This window comes from Mchenga conophoros, linkage group LG8 (assembly GCF_057382185.1).
Source record: "Mchenga conophoros isolate Kocher_MC1m ecotype Shallow Benthic linkage group LG8, M_conophoros_male_GT1.1, whole genome shotgun sequence".
NCBI classification, from domain to species: domain Eukaryota; kingdom Metazoa; phylum Chordata; class Actinopteri; order Cichliformes; family Cichlidae; genus Mchenga; species Mchenga conophoros.
The window spans coordinates 19,220,873-19,237,549 of record NC_140533.1 but is presented as its reverse complement, the minus strand read 5'-3'; the positions used below and the strand labels follow the sequence as shown (position 1 = coordinate 19,237,549).

The window sequence follows — 16,677 nt, the reverse complement described above, 5'->3', positions numbered from 1 at the left end:
GGGTAACTGTCCAGTGATAGCAGATAAACACCTGCTCGTACACATCATCTTGAGCCGGAGAAAGACGGGGAACCGCTTTAAAACAACAAACATTTGGACCAGTGATCGATCCAAGACAAGGGATTTGGATTTTAAAATGTCAGCGCTGAGAAGCAAGAGAAAAGAATATCTAAGTGTGAAGGATTTGCAGAAGCTTTTGGACTCTTGCAAGCTGCACCTCAATCAAATTGACGAAGTGTGGCCGAACATATACATAGGAAATGTGTAAGTATGTACTTTTATTTCAGATGATTCGGTTGCCTTGCAAAGGCTGTTTTCTTTGACATAACTGCTTCCACGTATTGTTTCATTCTGGCATAAAAATCATTGTGCTGTGATGCGTAGAGTTCCCATAAGTCTTGAACCTCTTTCTGTCTCTTTGTCTTGCTAGGGCAGTAGCCCAAAACAAGGCTGCCTTGCTGAAATTAGGTATAACTCATGTATTAAACGCTGCTCACTCCAAGCGAGGCAGCATAGGGAACCAAAGCTTTTATGGCAACGACTTTGTGTATTGTGGCATTCCAGCAGATGACTCAACACACTTTGATCTGGATGTTTACTTTCAGCCTGCAGCCGATTTCATTCACAAAGCTCTGAAGTCACCTGATGGTAAGACTCCTTGAGGCTTTTAATATAGTATTACAAGTGCTACAGTTTTCCTTTCTCAAATCCCTGTATATCACATCTTTTATTTAACTCTGCAAATCCTTATTACAGTAAAGCCACTCATTCCACTCAAATTCTCCCACCACGCTGTCCTTTCAATGTCACCTGTCAGCACAATGTAAGACAGCTTTAAGTGTATTTTCAGCCAGCTGTAATAATAAGAGTCTTACCTTGCAGAATTTAGGTATATAATGTGACCATGGCTCTTTTCAAAGAAGCTATCAAGCAGCGGACAGGTTGGGATTAAGGAGACAGTTGGGCCCAGTCTGCAAAGGGACCTTAAATGAACAAAGAGTGAATTGTAGGCACTATTTTTAGCTCGCAGCAGGGAAAAAGAAAGACCACAGCGTGAGACGGGCAGTCATGTATGATATTAATAAGTCTGAGGCTTCTCGCTAATCCTTTCTTCACATCCCTCCCTTCATCTTGCCTGTTCTTCAGGGAAAGTTCTGGTGCACTGCATCATGGGAATGAGCCGGTCATCGACCTTGGTTTTGGCATACCTCATGATCTACCATCATCTCCCACTCAAACAGGCTCTGCAGAAGCTGATCCAGAAAAGAGCCATCTACCCCAACAGAAATTTCCTGGCTTTGCTGTTGGATCTGGATCTTCAACTGACAAAGAAAAAGAAAACATGTCGGATCCTGTAGTGAAAAGAGGCATTTACATCTTCAGCCACAAAGCCACGAGGTGGTTTCTGGGAATAACGATGCCAGCCAGTCTGTCGGTGCAACAGTCCAGACTGAAACGTTTAGACACATCATCGTGAAATTTGGTTCGACTGAGTGAATTTCTGTCGACTCAACTCTGTACACTCATTAGTCTTTACTTTTATTATGATGAGGTTCACCATTCTAAACAAGCTCAGATAGATAGATAGATAGATAGATAGATAGATAGATAGATAGATAGATAGATAGATAGATAGATAGATAGATAGATAGATAGATAGATAGATAGATAGATAGATAGATAGATAGATAGATAGATAGCAAAGTTTCATATTAAAGGAGATTTTCAAACGTTAACATAGGCCTATACAGGCTCATAAAGATTACATGCTACATGATTACAAGCTAAAGAGTAGCAAATAAACATGCTAATGTTAGCATACCGACATCGTATTGTATATGCCCGCGGTCCCCAACCCGTGAGTTGTTTGGTACCGGGCCGTGAGAGTTGAGGCTCAGGTGTGAAATTTATGGTTCTCAGGGTTTTTATCAGTTTTTATCGTTAACTCAGTTTCCCTGGATCTTTTCCCGTGTGTTATGAATAAATATTCTTTTTTTGGTATCGGTACTGGTTTTATTTTGTTGTATTTATCCGCGACACCTTAAAGGCCGGTCCGTGAAAATATTGTCGGACATAAACCGGTCTTAGGCATAAAAAAAGGTTGGGGACCGCTGGTATATGGTAGATCCTAATAGCGTGCTAGCTGTTGTCAATAAGCGTGAAACTTTAGGTCTGATAGTAATATGATAATACTTGAATACTACAGCATGTTAGCGTTGAACTACCTCACATTTTTTATATTCTGGATCAAACAATCATTCTCCAGGCTTTCTGAAGAGAGAGGGCATTGGCTGCTTTTTCATTCATTTTCAGTCACTGAACCTGACCATTTTCAGAAGAAAGTTTTTTTTGGGGGGGGTTTAGGCACTGTGTTACTAGCAGCCTGTTGCAAAACTAAACAGCCAGTTCCTATTTCTTTAGTTGATTCTGGCACATTTTGACAGATATAAAAGTTTTGCACCAACAAGGTGTCTCCCAGGGGACTGTTAGCCAAAAACTTGACAAATCTGAGCACTGTGTGCAGTGTGTGCTTAAAAATGTGATTAAGTGAGGTGAAAAAAGTGGCAGGCACGTATCTACATGAGATGAACAGTATCTGAAAGCCATGTCTCAGGTCTTAGTTGAAGGGTGGCTGTCAAGAAACTATTCTTAAGAGATGAAAACAAGCAGAAAAGACTTGGTTATGCCAAATTACACAAGAACTGGACTGATATGAGCTGCAACAGGTCTAATGGAGTGATTATTATTTAATCATCAGTATTTATAGAGGAGGTCAGGAGAGAACAACAACAGTGAGTGTCTGCATTTCAGCCAATATTATCAATATTACCATCAGCATGTCACTGATCCTAAAAACACTACCTCCGATGTAAAAGCATAGCTGGATAGAAAAAAGACACAATATAAGTCACGGATCTGCCTCTTCAGAGCCTGGACCTCAAGCAGAGCGGGATCATCTTGACAGAGAACAGAATAAAGGGCAGCCAACATCCAAAGAAGAGCTTCAAATGTCCTTGAAGCAGCTGGAGAACTATTCCTGAAGACTACTTAAAGAAAATATTAAAAGAAAGTTTATCTGACTTAGGTTGCGTTAAAGAAGAAAATGATGGTGATAGCAAATACATTTCTCGTTAGAATTGTACAAACTCTCTATGTATGTTTATACATGTATCAATAAATTTACCAATTTTGTTTTTCCTATCGAAAAATACAAAATGAGAGGTGGCTCAAGGGTTTCGCACAATATTGTTCATGGACATTTGAGCCCAACGAAAGCAGATGCTGGCACGAAAATAGCTTAATTATCTTTCTCCAAATCCAGTGATCTTCATTTATAATAGACTAAGCTGCATCATCTCCTCATTAGCCTGCTAACTGGGATTTTTAATGCAGCGAGGTTGTTGGTTTTTTTTTATGTCTTAACAAAAAGAGAGTCTGGTTGCAGAAATAAATTTAATGTCAAGTAAAATGACAACAGGGCATGTTTACAACACTGAGACAAGTCTTTACTTCTCATTCTTGTAAGACGTTTTTTCTTCTACAACAACAGAGTAGACCAAATGTCTAATGGAACATGTTTTGCAAAGCATAACATTTTAGTAGAGTCTCTAGGTAACTCAGAAAAGAGGGAATCAATCAACAGCATCTGTTCAACACATCGCTGTTCACAGCGTGTGAAATTCATTTGGTGTATTTGTCAAGGCAGTGCAGTTGATCACTGCTGTGCATGAAAAGGTTTCAGGTCTTTTGATTGCCCATGAAATCAACTGTAGAGGCAAAGGTACACACACATTCATCTAGCTTGACACCAATGATTTCGACCTGTTTTGAATTATTATGTTTCGCTGAATCAAACATTCACAGTAAGCAAGAATGTACAGTATTATACACAGAATTATAAGTCATACGTTCAATTTCTAGATATAGACTTTGTCAGTACTTACAAAAACATACAATAAATGTAGACATTTTTACAAAGAAATGTTTGTATTTGCTCATCCATCTATATTTGTGTCATTTTTCTGCAATATAAATATATATTTTTAGCTTTTTAAAACTTCATCAGAGTGTCAATATTGTGGGTTTATTGCAAGTTCCCATTTTTGCTGATATAATTAAGAAAAAATCTCTGCTATCACTTAATTGCACCAAGAAAAAAACATAATCTATACTTTTTTTTTTACATCGAATGACCGAGTGTTGATTCAAATACAGTTCAAAGTGGAAAAAAAGCTCAGGGAAGTCAGGTTTAAACTCAGCTACAAGCAGCTCTGATCTAATTTTCTTGCTATTGAAAAAGCCGTGTCCTATCCTCCCTCTTGTGCTGGCAGCTCGGGTAACCTTTAAGGAATGCAGAATATGGTGCCAGAATTATTTTGGGCTGAGATTCAGATGTTAAAATAGCAAAAAAGGTTGCAGGGTAGATTACCAAGGAGAACACAGGCAGTTGTGCTGTCGACCTACATGTAGCTGTTGTACAGAGAGGCCATGAAAAGCAACGTTTCCAACCAAGGCAAGTGTCAACCAACAATGTGTGCTTACAAAGTGATTACAGATAAATGTAGGCGATGTATATTCATAAGTGTGTGGATTTATTGCACTGTATAGCTTTATTTGCAAGATAAACATGTTGACAGAGTACTTGTGAAGTAGTATTCACTGTGATACTGCATTGCCTGACGGATTATGATACTTTCTTTTTTTATTAATTGGCCCACAAATCCAGATGAACCACATCTGAAAGGCTAAAGAGGGAAGTGTAATTCATAAAACCACCAAGAAGAGGCCCAGAGGAGGTAAAAAGCCATTTTTATTTGCCCTCCATGTTAACCGCGGGCACTTTCCCATACATAACATCTTTAATTACACAGAAGTGGAGCAGGAAGGACAGGTTAGCCTAAGGGGAGAGGGTATGAAAGCAGTGCTGCAGCTCAACATGCGCACCAGGGAAATCAGTTCTCTGCCCCTGAGTGTGGGAGGCAGGAAAGGGTTGTGCTTATAGATCAATGAGGAGAAAGAAGAGCCTCCAGGTACGCGAGGCGCATGTTGTACCTGTGCAAAGACACCATTTAGCTCACACAATCGTATGCATGAAGCTTACACTGCGTTAGATGCAGCATTTCCTTCATGCACACGTGTTCTGTGTGACACACACGAATGCACATGCAGGGATGGATAGAGGCAACATGATGTTTGAGTAAACCTCCATATGTCACACCAGCGAAACAAAAGGTCACTAAAACAGATTTGGTCTCAATGACTCATCCCTGTGGACACGACAAAAAGTCTCAAAACCCTGAGAGCAACATTATGTCTCCACACGCGGCGAGAATGCAAATAAGAAGCTCGGCTGCTGTTAGTTTCTTTTCGATAACAATGCCTACACATCGCTTGTACGTCCACAGCCTCAAGCACAGTCACACACCTGCCTAAATGGATGCTAATGCATACAGTTTGCATAGTACGAGTCTCTCTAGAGCTCAGTGTGTAAATTGTAAATGCACAGGTTAGACTTGCCTGCAGCAAATGAAAAGTGGTTTATAGGCATTTTTCTGCATCTCTGGAAATAAATAAATCTATCCAGTGCTGCTATATAGATACAATAATGAGAGCATCATAAGGTCAGCTTACAATCACATGATCCTTTGCTACTGTGGAATGTGTTAATTGTCATAATTGCAGTCTGTATTTAAAGGCTACAGACCTGTATATGAAACCTGCTAATTAACGATCCTTGCTATAATCCCACGCTGCACTTAGCAGTCGTTTCTCGGTGTTTCCTAAGATGATGCGTACATTTCAATTAGGCATTTCAGTGGAGTTAGTTGGTATTCATGGGCAATGCAGATGAACCCTGAAACTCTTTGAGCATCTTTCTTAAAGTTTGAAGTATAGTAAAGGACAAAGTGCAGTAAAACATACGCTTTTATTGAGTTCTCAGTTTTTATCGCGGTTCAAATTTCAGGGCAACGACCACTTCTTTTCTTAATGAAAGGTTGTAAAAGCAGAAGTGGAGAATTCAGACATGCCCAGAGGCCTCAGCTGCCTGGCGAGCCCTGAGGGGGCAGAAGGCCGGTATGAAACCCCCCCAGCTTCAGAGCTTCAGAGACTGATGTGGACAAAAAAAGGGACCAGTAACCATCTGGATGAGGTTCATCCCGGGATCTACATCGGAGACATGTGAGAGTGACATGTTACTGAAATGATTCACTATGGCTAATGTGTTTAAATATAATTCCACCGGCTTTTGTAATAAAGTAATTAAGTATTCTCTTAATTGGGCTCAGATTGTGAGTGCATGTGTAATTAAAGGCACCATTATGATTTTTACATTATTGAAATTGATCTTTTTTTTATAAAAGCACCTGGTTATCACACTAATGCGCAAAACATTAACAAGCTTTCATCACAACTGTATACACAGTCATCCAAGTGCTAATGCCCATGTGAATAGTGTGTCGTAGCCTTATGCTAACATGCTAACATCCAACTTTACAATAATAAAAGTAGCTGTTTTATGAATACTGTTTTGTAGCATACTGTCTATTTTTATTTTTAGATACATGGGCAGTTTTTTGCCTTCATCATAGAATATTTAGGTACACCTGCTAATTGTTAGCAATTATCTAATCAGCCAATCAAGTGATAGCAACTTAGTGCATTTAGGCATACAGACATAGTCAACAAGACCTGCTAAAGTTCAAGGTGACCATCATAATGGAGATGAAAAGTGATTTAAGTGACTTTGAACATAGCATAGGACATGCCAGATGGGCTGGTCTTGTGATTACAGTACCGTCTCTAGTTTTGACAGAGAAAATATTCTGTGAGCGGCAGTTCGTAGGGAGAAAACGTCTTGTTGATCCAAAGAGTTAGAATATAGAATATAATGGCAAGAGCGCTTTGAGCTGATAACAAGGTAACAGTAGCTCATTACAACTAAGGTATGCAGAAGAGCATCTCTGAACACATGACATGTGGAACCCTGAAGGACCACAGCAGCAGAAGACCACACTGGGTGACACTCATGGCTGCTATAAACAGGAAAGCAACCCTTCACACAGACTCACCAATATTGCCTGGCGTGATGAGCATCAATTTCTGCTGCAACATTTGGCTGGTGGGGTCAGAATTGGACATAAAAATCATTAGAAGCATAGATCCATCCTGCCTCGCATCAAAAGTTCAGGTTGTTGGTGGAAGTGTAATGTTATGTCTCCTTAAATACCAAATGAGAATTATTTAAACACCACAGGCTACCTGAGTACTGTTGTTGACTGTGTCCACCCCTTTATGACCACAGTGTACCCATGTTCTGATGGCTGCTTCCAGCAGTTCCCTGCACTCGGATGACCTCCACAGTCACCGGATCTTGATCCAATAGAGCACCTTTGGAATATAGTGAAACATAAGATTCACATCACAACATACTCTTTACTTTTCATATCATGCATGAAGGGATCTTGATTAAACTCTAAGAAGGATAAGGTAGGGCATTTGACAGATATATTATATGCATTACTATATGTGTAACCACAGAGGAAAAAAATACCCCCTTAAAGGGCAAAAAACAGGGACTGCGTCTTGTGCACTGCACTGTGCAGTCTCTCTGTATCATTCATAATAAAATGTAATATTATAACAATTCAGTTAATTAACCTAATGATCTACATTTTCCCCCACTGCCTGCCATCTTCCTTCTTCTCCTCGAGTTAGCTTTCTTTGCATTATCCTCATCATTTGTCTCGTTTGATTGCAGAGATAATTGTAATTTTTCCCTTTAGGTACGCAGCCAAAGACAAAAGGACTCTCCAGGCTCATCGCATCACCCACGTGCTTAATGCAGCTGATGGGAAGTTCAATGTGAACACAGGGCCCAGCTTCTACCGAGACACCGCCATCACTTATCATGGAGTCGAAGCTTTTGACATGCCATCCTTTGACTTGAGTCCCTTCTTTTACCCAGCGGCCAATTTCATCAAGAGCGCTTTGAGCTCTCCCACAGGTGAGGCGCTCTCACAGCGCTCAAGGTATCCTTCATCGTTTTCACACATTAACTCGGGGAAGACGAGCCAAGGCAGAGAAACATTTGTCAGTCAATTCCCATTTACAGCAGACCCCAGTTGTATCAGTCATTAAAATGCAAATCAAACACTAAACATAATATCAAGCTAATATCTTTCCCCCATGGTAATCTTCTCATAAGCTCAGACCTCGGCCAGGAAAATTGGTTTTAAATGGATTGCCCTGGCAATTTGTAAGCAACACTTTTATTGGACATGGAAATTACACAATTATGTTTGTGGCCTGTGCTTTCCTGGCCCGTTATGCAAAGTGAAGTCAGTATCTGACATGACAGTAATAAGATGAGGCCTCCTTCTTCACATGCTGGCTGATCGGGGGCTCCAGTGTGTGGCGGGGCCTACAGTAATCCCCGGCAGAAATACACAGAAGCCAAGACAGTTCAATTACGCGCTCCTCTGCGCCCTAATCCTCAGGCCTGATAAGGAACCAAGGATTACCGTGTGTAGAAACATTTGTTGCAACATTGTTGAAAACTTTTAGTCGGGAGTAAGAAGTACTCCTCCCTGTGATGTGCACGGTTTTTAATCCACAGAGGAGTTACAAATTAGATATTTAGAACAAACTTTACAACAATAATCCACTGATTGCTGTAGGCTGGTGGGCTGCTGCGTTCTGAAATGATCCACAGGAAGTCTGATTTTCTGCCTTCTGACTGGCAGGTAAAGTCTTCGTCCACTGTGCAATGGGCCTCAGCCGCTCATCCACCTTGGTTCTGGCTTACCTGATGATCCATGAGAACATGACTCTGGTGGACGCCATCAAAGCTGTGGGCGCCAACAGGAACATTTCTCCCAATAACGGGTTCTTGGAGCAGCTCCGAGCACTGGACACAAAGCTCCACTGCCAGGGATTATCCAGGAGCTTCAACGGGCGGACGTAAAAATAAAATCCTTCGGCCCATAAATTTGGATAATATTTTTGACCCCTGTCCATATCTGAGTGTTAAAAAGCTATTACAGTGATAATGTTTTTGTAATGAACAGGTACTTCAGCTGTATTTAAAGGGCTTCAAGGTAAGAAAATTTAATAACCTGATGAAGAGTGATTTTTAAACATTAACAATTAAGTTATATGAACAAAACGTGCTTAAATTATCAGCTCAAAATACCCAAAAGTATGACACAAAAGGACGACTGTGAGGTTTTAAGGTTACAAAATCAGAATTAACACAAAACACAAAGAAGATTACATTTGTGTTTAACTGTTGAAATTCTTCCCCATCTGTGCCTGTGTCTCCTGTCTGCAGTCAAAGCCTTTAAAAAGCTTCAAAACAGTTACATTTGTGTTTGAGAAACTACAGAAAAGTTACTGCACTCAGTGAGTTATACAGTCACAGATTACACTACAATGTTTACTTGACAGTGAGTCATACAAATGCTACAGTTCTTGCCCTTTAACAAATACAGTCAAATACAGCCCTTTGACTGGGCCATCGCAGCACTTTCATTCTTTTCTTTTTCAGCCGTTTGAATGTAGATTTGCTCTTGTGCTTGGAATCATTGTCTGGTTTCAGCCAACCTTTAGCCATCAGACAGATGGTCTCATATTTGATTTTAGAATAATTTGGTAGAGGAGTTCAAGCTCAGCTTAATGACTGAAAGGTGTACATGTCCCGAGGCTGCAAGACAAGCCCAAATTATCAGCCCTCCACCACTGTGCTTCACAATAGATATGAAGTTTTGTGCTGATATGCTGTGTTCAGTTTTCTGCTGCAGTGGATTATGGACAAACATCACCAGACATTGTTCCACAGGTTTCCAGACAGAAAAGAGGTTTCTTCTTTCTTCTTTTTTTTCTGCCCGTCCAATATTTACTACTGCACCTGTAAAACATCTATTATTTTGTTTAGTCTATATAATATGGAATGCACACACAGAAACGTGAGGAATTTATTTTGTATTTTCATGAACTTTCTTTAAAACTTTTTTAAAGTCAGACTTTACCATCAGAAAACTCAGTTTTCTAATGAAGTTCATGAAATATGATGGAGAGTTTAAAAGCAGCTGCTAAATGTACGCTTTCCTAAAGATTGTCTTGTCAACAGCACAGTGTGGTTCGCTTCTCTCAGCAGTTTAAATTATCCTTAACATACTGACTCAGACCTTCACTCCAGAAATTCAACTCTCAGTATAGCTTATATAATCTTTGTGTTCTTCATAATGACAGGAGCAACCTATGCAATCAAAGACGGGACTTTAATAGTTTGTTGACGACGACATCAGGCAAAATAGGAAGTCATTCATTTATTCTCGTCAGATGATTTAAAATAAAGAGACACAGCAACACCATCTGCAATAGCTCAAACTGTGGTTTGAGCTCAAACTGTGGTTTGAGCTCGTTCAGCGTGGCAACCTGACATTAATTCCCCACCATGTTTTGGATCACTTGCACTATTACAACCATTAAAACTGCAACGGCTCAGTAGTCGAATTTATCACAGCACAAGCAGCCTGGCTTCTGTCACAGTCATCTGAGGAATAAATAGTCCACACTGCTTGTGCCCAGTCTCTGGTATGTTCAGCTGTCTCGTTCCAGTGGGGCTCAGCCTCAAAACAACACTGATATCCAGCTCAGATGTAAAACAGCGCGAGCCGCACCAGTAAGGTTAGTATTCGCTGTTGGTTTGTCTCAAAAGCCTGCAGCAAGAAACACCAGCAGGACAGCAGTAATAATCAACATTTGCATCCTGGAACATAAAGTATCTTGCAAAGTTATTTATCTATGTACTGAGTTGAGTGAAAGTGATAATTATATAAAAACACTGAGGTGAGAGAGATACAGATATGACCTCAAAGGAGGAGCCAAAGTATCAGACACCACCCACCTGCGATCTGCTCAGCCTTCTGTTGAAGAACAGACGCCCCACTGGAGCTGTCAACGAGGTTTGGCCCAACCTCTACATCGGAGATGCGTAAGTGACATTCTCACTTTGGGGGCCCCTAACTGCAATATGGTGATCTGATTGTGAAACTGTCGCTGCAAACAAGTGTATTTGGCCAACTGATGGGACAAATATAAAATCTGTACATTTGAGTCACCGGTGATGCATTTACACACATATGCTTCCGGAGCTGCACACAGGCGAGAAAAATTGCTAAAAATGACATTTCTCATAGCCTCTCCTGTGTCATTTACAGAGCTGCAGCTCGGGATAAAACCCTGTTAGCAAAACTGGAAATAACACACGTGGTGAATGCTGCAGATGGCCCCCAGCACATTGACACCGGGCCAGGTTTCTACGCAGACGCCAGCATACTGTATCACGGAGTAGAAGCACCAGACTGTAAAGATTTTGACTTGAGCCCTTTCTTCAGTGAGACTGCTGATTTTATTCATGGTGCTCTGAGCCAAAAAGGTACCAGTCTATTTTAGCAACACATGACAAAATAAACACATAAGGATTGAGCTTTAATAATATGTTACAGTCCAACACATCCTAATATAGAAAAATGATGCATCATCAAGCTGAAAAATGATAAATAATAATGATATTTTATGTTTTGTTGCACATATTTAAATGCATGAAAACATAAATAATTGCCTTTGCTTCTGGGTCGTGTGCGGAGACTCCAGCTGCTCTCTATAATCTAAAATAATTTCACAATGTTTTATTATTTTTAACTTTTATTTTAAAAATGTAAGGCTTCTATTTTTCCCCATTGCACAAACATTTAGAAGAACAATAATTTGAAATAAAATCAATTTAAAATGGTAAAGAGAGTTAAAGTTGTGAGCAGTTACTACAGGGACACGTAAACACTATTAATGCTATGACAGCACCTGTGTGTGTGCCATCATATGTCATCATTTCTGCTGTGAAAAGAACCTTTTGTGACTGTTACACCGTGAGCTGAGCCCACAGTTGTAATTAATCCCTTTGTTGTTTGTGTTTAACCCAACGAGCCGCAGAATTCGCAGCTTATTTTAGAGTCTGCCTTTTGTCCGTGCAGGGAAGGTGCTCGTCCACTGCGCTCGGGGAATCAGCCGCTCGGCAGCTCTTACGCTGGCCTTCCTCATGATCAAAGAAAGGCTCACACTGGTGGAGGCTGTGGAGGTTGTGTGCCGGCACAGAAACATCCTCCCAAATGTTGGATTTCTGAAACAGCTCCGCGAGCTGGACTCATCCCTATTCACGTAGTAGAGCACATAACGCCAAAAAGGGGACAGTTTCATAGTTGGCATTATCTGTGCAGATGAAATCGTCCTGGTGGCTCCATTTGGGTGGCTTCGGGCACTCGCATCTTAAGTGAATTAAAGCACCATGTAATCCAACTTGGCTTGATGGGATTTTGCTTAGCTTAGTCAAGCGATACATCAGCATTCATAATAGCACACTTAAACACACAACATGCAGAGCACAAAGTAGAACTGACAGACAAATGTTTTGTCAGGTGAGCGATCAGCACAGACAGTCTGCCTGTCAGAAAGGGTTTGTCAACACTAAAATAAAGTTAGCAGAAAGTTAAAAAGACTTCAATCCTGTCATGTTTGGTTCATTTTTGACACAAACGGAACCTCATTGTATTTGAGACAAGACTATTTCAAGCCTTATTTTTTAATCTCTGTGTTTTTCACACTACAATTCTCCATTTTACAAACCAGAATCCATCACTCCAGATTTCTGGGTGATTTCTTTTTTTCTCAGTTTTCCATAATTGAAACGTATGAAAGTCAATTAGCCCACTCATGCATGAGCTGTGTAATTGATTGCTTCAAAAGCTCATATTGTAATATAATGCTGTTTATGATTAGACTAAATTTTAAAATATTATATAATTTTAATAAAAATGAATGCACAATTACTGCTCACTATGGCGGACTACACAGCTCAAACAGTGCCATACACGTCACAAAAAGTGATGGTTCTTTGCTATTATTGTTATTAATAATAAACTGCTCTTTATTTATTAACAATAGTGTTTTATATTGCAAGATAAACACCCTTCAAAATGACACACATTAACCCGATGAGCCACAGATCTCTGTGCAAGCACTTGGAGAAAGAAACCTCCTTTTTAAGAGGAAATCATGGACAAAACCAGTTTGTGGAGAGCAGCCATCTGCTGTGACCAGTCAGGATGAGGGAAAAGTAGTAAAATGTAGCAAAAGCATATCCGTAGAGAAAAATACAGTCATGACATTGGTCCTCCCCAGACCTCAACATTATTGAAGCAGTGTGGGATCATCTTGACAGAGAACAGACTAAATAGCAGCCAGAATCCAAAGAAGAGCTTTGAATGTCCTTCAAGAGGCCTGGAGACGATTTGACAAGAAGACTTTCTTAGATTGTTCAGACTGTGTCAAAGACTAAATACCAAATACTTTGACTTTGAAGCTCATTGGAATTCCGTTTTTGCCTTAAATACTATATTTCCATGTATGTTTGCACGTTTCAGTGTGCAAATGTTTCACTGCACGCAGTTCCCATTTTCAATTTTCAAGTTAAAAAAGGAAGGCATGGCTCAAGACTTTTGCACAGTACTATATAACATTCCTTTATATTTCGATAACCCTTGATTAATTAAAAACAAAAAAAAAGCTGTTGTTTATTGTAGGAACAACAACAGAAGACAAATCATTTTGCAAAAAGTGTGTGTTGTGTTTGGGGTAGCCAGACTTTTCTGTGACCTGCAAACTCTGTGGGGGCCAGGGCCACCCTTGGCCACCTCTTATCTCTGCTCCTGATCACTGGCACAAAGTGCTACAGACTTTAGATCTCAACAGACTAGGGCAAATTACAAAAAAAAGCAAATATTTGTGTTATATTAATCTGTATTATATTCAGATTTTAAATCTGAACATCTTCCTCTCCACTTCTTCATACTTGACCTGTTCACCGGTAAGGCAAAGCACGCAAGGAGCTAAATGTGCAAAAAACAGCGGCATGGGCCTTTAGGCTCACGTCTTAAGCGCAGCACAATCAAGATCAAGACCCCTGCTGTACTGGAACAACACACAGACAGTGCATGCTTATAAATAAACAATGCTCCACTTACTTATTCACATTTCTCAAAATACTGCGTCCTAACTGCTACAATCCAGTGACGTACAGTTAAAACTGTGATGTGTCTAAAGAGTCGTGATACAAGATGACAAAAATATGCCAGCGTGCTTTCTGAGCATGTATACAGATTCAGGTCAGACTTTGAAAAGAGATGAAACACTGAAGCCATCTTAATAAGAGATGCTCTCCAGAGCTCGCTGGGAGACAGATGCTGTCAAAATAAAAGGAATTGGATATCACAGGTTTAATGATTTCACTGTCAGAATGAATGATGGCAGAGTAGGAAGATATGAGGGAAAAATAAAGGAGTTTGATGGTGTGAAAACTCTGTCTGACATGTTAGCAGCTTCATCTAGCCATCCTGCAATACAGCCATCATCACACTCTCACTTTGGGGGCTTGCATTTAGATCACTGAATGGACTGTGCATATCATATAATGGGGAATCAAAGACGTGTGCCATCTTGCGAAAAACCTCATCTGTCTAACAGTCTGACACATTTCAGTTCTCTTTTGGCCCCCGAGAGGCTCCAGAAGATGCTGAACATCCTTAACGGGTGTTGTGAGGCTTCGCTTACACAGCTTCTCCCAGCGTCTGAAGATATGCAGAAAGGCTAAGAGAGACTGACACAATTTCAAGGACTCGCTCGTACGGTTGAGCAAAAGCTCAGAGTGCCCTGTTTACTCCAGTGAATATGGGTATCCTTTGGCAAGTGCAAAGTTTGGATAAGCACAGCTTCCTGCCAGCAGCAGAGATTAAAGTTGTGTGTTCAGAAGTGGATGGCAGGGACTGGCTGGGTGGAAGTTTTCCCCACAGGCAGAGAACGTGGCAGCAAAGGTCAGAGGCCCGCCACATCACAGCCCTAAAAATATCCTCTGCATTTGATGCCCGTCACAGAGCGGTTATACAATCTGTGCCCTGACTTGAGCCTGCCAGAACTAAAACCTTACCATGTTCAGCTGCCTTCAAGGGCTGCTTCACAACCAGCTGCCAGAATGATGAAAACCGAATTCCCGGGAAGAAAAACGAAGGACTTCAATCTCCGGGTGAGTGCTGCTGAAGATGCATGTGAAAAACAAAAAAAGCAAAAACTGTGCTTTTTTATGACAGTAGTTTGAGGGGTGGAGGAATATAAGAAAAAATAAAGAAGCAAGTGTGGCATTTCTTTTTCTCCTTAAGCAAATAAATCATGTGTGAGAGGAAGCCACGGTAAGAAAATGGCTTCTCGCGAGTCGAAGACTGGCACAAAGATAAATGTTACTCGGGCAGCTGAAGAATCCAGTCCAGTGGATGATTATTCCACACCTGGGGGCTATGAGTTGGAGAAAATCCTCAACCGAGGGAGTGTGGCTTACACTCATGTCAACGAGGTTTGGCCTAATGTCTTTATTGGCGATGAGTAAGTAATAAAAAGGTTTTATAAAAGCATAAAATGTCTAAACTGAATAAAAATAACAGGATTAAAATGATACTGACACTGGCTTCTTGTAGGGACACTGCAAAGGACAAGTACACACTGAAGAAGCTGGGAATTACGCACATCCTGAATGCAGCAGAGGGGACATGGAACAACGTGGACACTGGAGCTGGCTACTACAGTGACATGGACATTGTATACTATGGTGTAGTAGCAGAAGACGTCGCAACCTTTGACCTCAGCCAGTATTTTTTCTCCGCTGCCCAGTTTATTGAGAAGACACTGAGCAATCCTCAGAGTAAGACAGCTGCACAGGAAAAAACTAATATTTTGGCTGAAAATTGCCTAAAACATGCCGTGAATCTGTTCTCCGATTCGTCTGCAGATAAACTGCTGGTGCACTGCGTGATGGGAAGGAGTCGGTCCGCCACACTTTTCCTCGCCTATCTCATGATCTGTGAGAACATGACGGTGGTCGACGCCATAGAGCACGTAAAAAAACGCAGGCGTATCATCCCTAACTGGGGCTTTTTGAAGCAGCTGCGAGAGCTGGATCAGCACCTCTTGGAGAAAAGGGGGGAATCTGCAGGGGAAAGCTGATTGTGTGGCTGATCAGTCTGAGACTAAAGTCAGCGGAGACTAAGTCAAATCCCAGCCATTAAGACTTCGTCATGCTAGGAGTTACAGCCATGTGAAAAAAATAAAGTCCTATTAAAACTAAGTACAGCTTTACTGCTTCCATAGGAATAAAAGTAAAGTCAGGGGTAAGTAGCAACCAGGTGCTGCTAATCATCAGCAATTTGAGCACCTCTATAAAAACAGAAGTATGGGCGGTTTGTTGGTCTGGAGGCATTCAGCTGTGCGTTAACACAATGCCAAGGAGGAACGACATCAGCAACTGTTGCTGCCCATCAATCTCAGAACAGTTATGAGGCTTTTTTCCATGCAACCTAAGAGTCCATCATTGTACAGTGAGAAGTATTGTTCACAACATCTTCCTGGGAGCTGATGTCCTGGTAAATTCACAGACATGTCAGAGAAATTGCAAACAAAAACCTCGAAGAGCTAGATCTCAGACTCTGCAGGAATCCATTAGCATGTTAAATGTCAAAGGTCTTGACAGTTTAGTTAGAAAAAGACTAAAACTTTCTAAAAACACTGGAACAGACA

General features: G+C 40.8%; 4 protein-coding genes and 1 long non-coding RNA gene across 5 annotated transcripts; 4 read left to right on the top strand and 1 right to left on the bottom strand.

Moving 5' to 3' along the window:
• Positions 1 to 3,999, top strand: LOC146568614 (dual specificity protein phosphatase 13A-like). Its single transcript, XM_085284754.1, has 3 exons — positions 1 to 264; positions 431 to 648; positions 1,147 to 3,999. Exons 1-3 carry the CDS (start codon positions 137 to 139, stop codon positions 1,356 to 1,358), a joined length of 558 nt encoding a protein of 185 aa, XP_085140880.1. The 5' UTR covers positions 1 to 136; the 3' UTR covers positions 1,359 to 3,999.
• Positions 4,000 to 4,115: 116 nt separating this feature from the next.
• LOC146568612 (dual specificity protein phosphatase 13B-like) lies at positions 4,116 to 10,499 on the top strand. The gene is made up of 5 exons (XM_085284751.1): positions 4,116 to 4,513; positions 4,727 to 4,796; positions 5,996 to 6,180; positions 7,785 to 8,005; positions 8,745 to 10,499. Exons 3-5 carry the CDS (start codon positions 6,026 to 6,028, stop codon positions 8,963 to 8,965), a joined length of 597 nt encoding a protein of 198 aa, XP_085140877.1. The 5' UTR covers positions 4,116 to 4,513; positions 4,727 to 4,796; positions 5,996 to 6,025; the 3' UTR covers positions 8,966 to 10,499.
• Positions 5,550 to 7,391, bottom strand: LOC146568613 (uncharacterized). The gene is made up of 3 exons (XR_014893633.1): positions 7,261 to 7,391; positions 7,071 to 7,117; positions 5,550 to 6,165 (listed from the first exon to the last, which is right to left on the bottom strand). It is a non-coding gene; the product is annotated as an uncharacterized LOC146568613 (long non-coding RNA).
• A 130-nt stretch (positions 10,500 to 10,629) lies between the features above and the next one.
• On the top strand, positions 10,630 to 13,055 carry LOC146568611 (dual specificity phosphatase 29-like). The gene is made up of 3 exons (XM_085284755.1): positions 10,630 to 10,996; positions 11,223 to 11,440; positions 12,036 to 13,055. Exons 1-3 carry the CDS (start codon positions 10,869 to 10,871, stop codon positions 12,221 to 12,223), a joined length of 534 nt encoding a protein of 177 aa, XP_085140881.1. The 5' UTR covers positions 10,630 to 10,868; the 3' UTR covers positions 12,224 to 13,055.
• Positions 13,056 to 13,783: 728 nt separating this feature from the next.
• Positions 13,784 to 16,228, top strand: dusp29 (dual specificity phosphatase 29). The gene is made up of 4 exons (XM_085284750.1): positions 13,784 to 15,136; positions 15,270 to 15,489; positions 15,582 to 15,805; positions 15,893 to 16,228. Exons 2-4 carry the CDS (start codon positions 15,308 to 15,310, stop codon positions 16,105 to 16,107), a joined length of 621 nt encoding a protein of 206 aa, XP_085140876.1. The 5' UTR covers positions 13,784 to 15,136; positions 15,270 to 15,307; the 3' UTR covers positions 16,108 to 16,228.
• The last annotated feature ends 449 nt before the right edge of the window (positions 16,229 to 16,677 follow it).